Source organism: Anopheles gambiae, chromosome 3 (assembly GCF_943734735.2).
Source record: "Anopheles gambiae chromosome 3, idAnoGambNW_F1_1, whole genome shotgun sequence".
Taxonomy (NCBI): domain Eukaryota; kingdom Metazoa; phylum Arthropoda; class Insecta; order Diptera; family Culicidae; genus Anopheles; species Anopheles gambiae.
Window position 1 is genome coordinate 28,635,722 of NC_064602.1, and position 7,581 is coordinate 28,643,302.

The window sequence follows — 7,581 nt, forward strand, 5'->3', positions numbered from 1 at the left end:
TAAAAAACTTTACTGAAGCAGGATGAGAAAATTTGCTGTGTACGCTGTAACCGTCAGACTGTCACTTTTTTCAATGGCTGCCCTGTATATATGTCACATAAAAAAGCTGTCGAAACATATTCGCGTTGCCAAAAATAGGAACAAACTGCCAAAAATAGGAGCAAAAACAACATTTACATTATCACGAATATATCTAAAAAATGGCGTTGAAATGGCAAATAAAAAATAGCGTTACTAGCGTAATAAAAAATAATAAACATTGTAGAGTTTTTGTGGAACTGCTGCACTAGCCTGCTGAAAACTAGTACAGTTACCCTACCACGTGTTTTCTAAATCAATTTTGTAAATATTTAAATATGCAATTTTAGTCATTAAACCTTCAATGTTCGAATAGATTCAATTCAATTCAATATTTTGTTGAATATTTTTCACATTCAAAGTAGGATCCTTCACACCACAATAAATCCATAATTCAATTCGTTTCATTGTTTATTTCACAAATTCTTAAACATAATGTTGGCAATCACACTACTTGCTTCCCTTAATCACTACAAGGTACGCAGCTCTACACACAATACACAGATGTGAAGGATTTAAACTGAACACTACTACTCAGGTTAGGGAAAATCATAATGTAGGGAGCGACTAGAAAAAAAGTAGTTGAAAAGTCGTACAATCACACTACAGGGCATTGCAAAAACCTTAAAACTAGCACAGTTGTGCAAAAATGGTTACATTTTGTTGGCGCATTTTCACATGGACTAGATGGGATGGGAGTGGACCGTACTGCCCTCTTAAGGGTTCTGACTAGGGGCAGGTGGTGGCGGCGGTGGCAGCGCCCCGGCCTGACCGGCCTGGGTGCTGGTCGTGGTGGAGGAGCTGCCGGAGGGCTGCTGGAGGGCGAGATCCTGATGGGGAGCCTGCAGCAGCTGCTGCAGCTTCAGGGCCGAAGGCATCGTGCGTAAGTCCACCGTTGGAATACTGGCACCGGCAGCACTCTGTATGTAGGCTAGCAGTCTAAAAACGAGATCCGATTCATTCAGAATGGTTATCAATTCATGTCCTGGAGAGTCTGTACTTTCTCTCATACCTTCTAAGCTCATCCAGTGCGTTTGCCTGCATGAGGATGTAGTTCTTCGCGAGCAGCAGCGTCGCAATCTTGGACAGCTTCCGCACCGAGGGCGAATGGGCGTACGGGATGACGCTGCGCAGCTCGTCCAGTGCGTCGTTCAGATCGTGCATCCGGCGGCGCTCCCGTGCATTAATGTTCAGCCGAACTGATTTGCCCTGGCGGTTTTTTTGCTTCCCGGCCGCGCCCGGCGGGACGGGCACGTGGTGATGTGGCGGTGGGCTAAAAACATTTTAACATCGGTTTAGAAGCAATCTAGTGGAAATCAAACATTTGTTCGCTTGTCTACCTTTCCGCACTGCCCGAGGGACGATTCTCATCGGTGTGGGTGGCCGAGGAGGCGTGCGGCTGGGCGTAAAACCCCCCGAGCCCCACCGTACCGAGCGGAGTGCGGCGTCCCGGGACGCTTTGCGGTGGGCTCGGCGTAGGCTCCGGATGGTGTCCGTGGCCGGTGTGGGACGCCGGCGGGCCAAGATGAAAGTTGAACGGGTTGTGCGGTGGATCCATTCGTGTGCGGGAAAACTGATGCAGAGAAAAACAAGTAAAACCAATGTAGGTTCATAATTCCAAAGAAAACAAATCAAACATGCTTTCGTTGACAGTTGAAAGCTTTGGAGTGGAGTTTCAAGAAAGCTCCACTAGATGGCGCCACTGGTTGTACAGTCCTGGTAGGCTTTTTTTTTGTGTCGCATATCCTTCCACGAGCGCATGGTTTGTTGATGCGGTTGGGGGAGGTGATGCGCGTTTTGGGAGGCAGATGTCGCCCAGCGAAGACGTCCTCATTAATTGAAAACAATTTCTCGCTTTACTCACCTTCAGCACCGTGTGTATCAGCAACTACAGCAGCAAGTATGAAGGAGAATGAGGATTGATGCGTTTGGTTATTTGAGCCGTTGTTGTTCTGCGAAAATCGCCAACCAACGCAGAAGGATACGCATCAGCAGACGGGCGGTGAGTCACTTCGGATGGGTCACATCCAACCACCTCAAAACTATAACGACCAACCCCAATCCACACTAACTTTCCATCCAGTCGTGTGTTCTGCACCTCTTGCCGAACGTTCGTAACTAGTTTCTTCGAACACAAATCCAATTCCAAACCAATCCTGCTCACTTATAGTACGAAGAATCCTTCTCAACACGAAAACACACCACCACCCAGCACAAACAACGCAACCGAACTTGATAGCAAGAAATCTTCGCGCAACTGGACACGCAGCAGGCAACACACCACAACACCGCACCACACGGCACCGCTCTGCGAAGCGTGTGTTTGTGATGATGACGGTGATGATGATGCTGCGGTTTCCGCTGGTTTGATGTTTCAGCACTAATTCCAGCTGATGGCCGTTTGATGGCGCTACTGTTGTCGTCCTGCTGCCAGTGCAGGGCATTTAAAACCGGGGAACCGACACAAAGCCAGCGCAAGGACGACGCTGCTGCTCGGTCGCGCACACACCACCATGGCAACGGCACGGTACGCACGAGAGCACCAATACACCGATACGCGAGTGGTAAGGGTTTTTTTCCTCTCTCTCTTTGGAATGGATAAAGGCGATATAAACACGGCTCTACGCACAAGTGGCAGAATTGTGAAGCGTTCGTTTGCCCGTTTTGCTCGGGTAAATGGATTGAAAAACGATCCACAAATCAATTAAATGTCTGTTTGTTGAAATTAATTAATCCGTTGCGCAAATAAACGCGCACACCCTTCGAAAAGGTCTGCTGAGAAATGGAGGATTTGAATGTGGTTCTTTTTTTTATTGTCTTTTAGGTTGTTATCCTGGGCTAACTTTTCTATGCTTAACCATGCTAACAGACACACAACTACAGACACCTCCAAATGCTAGGGCTTTTGGATAAAATATTCAAACAAAAGCGTCGGCAGCAAACGATGGGGCCCAAAACCCCGGTGTAGTACAAGTGGCGCTCATGTAATATTTAACAGGGCGCTCTCTCTCTCCACACACACACACAGCATCCAAGACCGCCGAGCTGGCATGGTGACCGCAACCTGTCGGACGGAACTTTGCATCCCTCCCTGGTATGTTTTGCCATGGTCTCGGGCGAGTTTTTGTGGGTTTTTACACCCGCACCCGGTTCATTCGTTAAGTTTGGACCAAGCGGAAGGAGAGTAATGGAAATGATTACGATGAAGTTTTTATTTTTATTTTAAAAAAAGAATACCATGCTTAAGTGTGTGAATTGGGGAAGAAAACACTACTGCACAGAATACAAAAAAGGGCCGATAAAAATGTTACAAGAACCGTGCATAATCGGACAGATGTTTAATGACATTAGGGTAACGGCTCAAGAGGGACATTTTTCATACGAGCTCTTGTGCAGTGGGTATTGATCACGCAAACAAAAAATACCAACATGATATTTCGTTCAACCTTTATCCAAGTGAAAAATCCAGTTGGGAATTCAATCCAAATCAGAGTACCGTATGAGGCCAAGTTTGACACCCCTGAACCAAATCAAGCAGCGGATTGAATTGAAAAGTTACCAAAAATTCCGGTTTTTAGTATTTTTATTTTCTATTTTTACTAATAATGAATTATCAGATCACAGGAATTTGGTAGAATAAAAAATATTTTTAAAAATAAAGCAATCTTTAGCTTTTTGGTTTGGTTTATGAGGAGAGATTATGCAGCTTATAGTATATTTTAAATTGGTTTTAAAGTTATGTTTATATCTTGTTTGGGCATAGCTGCTGGATTTAAATATTCATTTATTCAGTTATAGCGTGTTGAAGGTAATATTTGTATTTTTATTTATTAATTCATGATTTGAAACTGAAAATAATGTGCAAAAAATAGTCTAATGCAGTAAAATTCATTTCACCACTATTTTGTAGAATTGCAAGACATAAAGCAAAGTTTTACCCTAAATCGTTCGATTAAATATTCTTGTTCACAATACATACAAACTTCCTTCTTCACTCATATTCAAAATACATTAAATTCACGTCCATCTCCAGCAATAAATGGTCTTTCCCATTGCGTGCCATTGTGCTGAATTCAATTTCACCTCCAGTGGCAACGGTTCCGGGATGGTGCGTTCTGATCCAAATTTATCCCACGCGCGAATCACGCGCATAGTTTGCGTATAGCTGGCGCCCTATTATGGGCGCAAAACATTACGATCCCGATGGCAGCGGTGCAGAACCGTAAGCAGCAACAGCAGTAGCAATAGCGGCAGCCTCCGCACAGCATTCGATGGCATCGAGTTGCCAACGATGCGTCCCTGTGCCGTACAGGCGTACGCACACATAGCGTGTGTACGTTATGTACGCAACCCTCCTCGCAGCGAACGCACAAATCCATCCGGCAATGGTAGGCAACGCGTGCATACATACAGAGCCAGAGCAGCATACAATTAGCATTCAGCAACCCCTGTAGGGCACTCTGTCGTCTCTGTAACGTTTTGTGCCAAATAAATCCCTCCCTTGCCATATAGGGAGAGGGTACTACAGCAAGCGCACCCCTCGGCCGTTGCCGAGTGTATCGCAAAAGAAAGCAGCCAGATGGTGTTGGAAGGGATGGAAGAGAGGGAAAGGCCTCTTAGGCATTAGTTTCACTCATCTGTGCAGTGCTTGGCGGTGATGCTGCACCGTTGCATCGATCCGAGAAAGGACGAACCAGTCCGGGCCGAATGTTGTAATGAAGTGAGTGTTGAATTTTCAATTCCCATTGCTACGCTCGATTATTACTGGCACTTTTCAATCGCTGTGCTCTACGGTGCTCGAGTTGTTCGAGCAAAAAGCCATCTCTGGTGGACATTCTTTTCAGAGTGCTGTTTCCTTCAAGGAAACGTGTAAAAATACAACAAGACTATTACGATCGGGTAGGCGAGGTTTAGCACAGGGTTATGGAAAACTGATTTTCCTTGCCCCCGTATCCTTGAGTGAAGAAGGACAAAAGAAAACACAACACGAAGTAAGACGTAATCTCTTCATTGGGTCAGACATAGCAGGGAAAGGGATTTGCTTTCGACCGAATTGTTCACAACTCCATCAAAACTACACCTCCAACACAAACACACACACACAGCGTAAAAGGGTAGCGGATCCTACAGCAAAAGGGACGACCTAAGAACAACCTCAAATAGAATCTTCTGGTTCAGTTTCTGCGATACTAAGCGAAGAAGTGCTCGGCTTTTATCGTTCTAACTATCGGACACTCTTATTTGATATTTGGAGTTTGCGTATGGAACTGTTCACAGTGTTGTTACAAAACACTACGAGCTCGTTTTATGGGATTTGAGACCAAGTTTTAATACTACCCACCTTCCCCTTGGAATTGAATGAGACCCTGCTGTCCTACTGCTTCTTACCCGACCGAGCAAAACACGAAACAAGGGATGGTAATAATATTTATTTCTTGTTAAACAGCTTTGCACCAGCTGCAGCTCAGCGGTAGTTTCTTCCCTCTCCGGGGTTTAAGTTTCGTACGCCGTAAGGACTTAATTAGCGTCTTGCACACACACACCTACACACTCACATCGCACTCATTTATGATCGCCAATAATCGTAAACAATGTCAGGCGGTGGCATTTAAACTCAACGATGGCAATTAGTTGCGATTTGGGGCGACCGTTTGCGACACGTTGAGGTAGCTGAGAACTACCGACGCGGAACGGGGGTTACTAAGTGTTGGGACAAGAATCTCGGATCGGATCGATAATGAGGGTGGAGAAATTTGCAAATTAAACCGTTTGTATGAAACATTGCAATTGCAAGGAAACTCGAACAAGGAATTAATAAATAATGAATGAAAGCTAGTGATTATCTGGTGTTTCTTGAAACACTATACTTCACTGACTACTAATCCATACTGCCGTCGAGCAGTTTGTTGTAGAAGTTTTGAAGAAAACAAAAAAGGAGAGTAAATTATCTATGCTACTGGATTCATAAAATATCAAAGGCTTTTTGCTTAATCAAACACTTTATTTCATTTGTTGAACACCAATTTTTCATTATTTCCCCCAGCTCGGATCAGCAATTAAAAAGAGATAAAAGAATTTCCCCAAAAAACGGTGGCATTTTTGCTGCAAATTATAGGAATATACACCTTTGGTGCCTAAATGTATGCTACAAATGGTAGAGATAACACATTTGACTATTTTGTAATGTGGATTGCATACGTTTTTACCCAAAGCGCCTGATGAAACAAACCTCTTTTAGACAATTTTGCAATACTTTCGAGCAATTTGCGCCTGACTGTCGGAGCGGCGGATGCACTAATGCTGCACTGATAAATAGAGTCAAACAACTGTCACATGAATAGTGTCATTTAATCCGTCCGGTATGGTAACAACCTCGATCGGATTTCCGTACAGAACCAGCTGCTTAAGCAGCGATGGATATTGGGCTTGGTCGGGCGGTATTGCGGTGATACGATTAAACGATAAATCTATCGATGCAAGCTTGGGCAGCTGTTGTAAATCTTCCCACCGAACGTATCCGATTCGGTTGTGGTTCAGATCGATGTGCGCTAAGCTAGCGAATCGCTCCAAACATGCCGGCACTTGACGAAGGTAATTATGTGCCAGTGTAATGCCCTGCAATTGCTGCGTGTCATTCCACTGGCACGCGTCCAGCTGCTTAAGGCGGTTGTGATTCAACATAAGACCGGTAAGGGCCGGAATGTTTAGCGTACCGGTGAGCGATTCGAGCTTATTGTGCGTCAACACAAGCTGCGTCAGTTCGGCGAACGGTGCAAACCCGTTCAGATTGAGGGTTCTCAGCGAGTTGTAGCTCAAGTTTATAACGTTCAATCCGGTGGTGACGTTCGTGCGGCCGTCACCGTGTACGACTAGCAAGTTGCTATTTACTAGCTTCAGGGTTGCTAAACCCTTTAGCGGATAAAACCAACTCAGATCAATACTCGCGATCTTTGTGTACTCGAGCAGTATGTGCTGGATGGCAGGAAGCGTTAGAAGCGTGGTCGGAATGTTCGTTATGGGACTGTTCCTAATGGTCACACTTTTTATGCTACCATTTTTCTCGAAGTGAATGTTTCGCACGCCAGTTTTGTACATGATCAGTGTTTGTATGGTACATGCGGACGGTATGATAACGATACCGAGCTTGGGCGAATTGTCGACTGATAGGCTGTTGACAAACTGTACCCCTGTGCTACACAATTTCGCATCCAGCAATACGTTCTGCAGGTTTACAATTAGTATTACTTGTGTGCCGTTTGGCATATGGTTCAGAAAGAAATATCCTTCCTCTGATGGGTTCCACTCCTCTATGGTGCATCGCCTGTCAGGCTCATTGCAACAAAATTTCAATCCTTGCACACTTACGCGTAGAAGAATAACAGTCACGACGGTGCTGAAGTAGGGAGAAAGAAGGTTTTTAGTAAACAAACGAACTTCATTCTGAAGTGATAGGATTTTTTCTTCTATTACCACAATCGGTTGGTGAAAAATAACATTATTTTA

At 44.7% G+C, this 7,581-nt stretch overlaps 2 protein-coding genes across 2 annotated transcripts; both read right to left on the reverse strand.

Annotated features, from left to right (window-relative positions):
* Nucleotides 1-464: 464 nt before the first annotated feature.
* On the reverse strand, nucleotides 465-2,604 carry LOC1280184 (class E basic helix-loop-helix protein 23). Its single transcript, XM_061659289.1, has 4 exons — nucleotides 1,943-2,604; nucleotides 1,419-1,651; nucleotides 1,091-1,351; nucleotides 465-1,017 (listed from the first exon to the last, which is right to left on the reverse strand). Exons 2-4 carry the CDS (start codon nucleotides 1,634-1,636, stop codon nucleotides 795-797), a joined length of 702 nt encoding a protein of 233 aa, XP_061515273.1. The 5' UTR covers nucleotides 1,637-1,651; nucleotides 1,943-2,604; the 3' UTR covers nucleotides 465-794.
* A 3,792-nt stretch (nucleotides 2,605-6,396) lies between these two features.
* On the reverse strand, nucleotides 6,397-7,341 carry LOC3291930 (chaoptin). Its single transcript, XM_553167.4, has one exon. The coding sequence runs from the start codon at nucleotides 7,339-7,341 to the stop codon at nucleotides 6,397-6,399; it is 945 nt and encodes a 314-aa protein (XP_553167.4).
* Nucleotides 7,342-7,581: the final 240 nt, after the last annotated feature.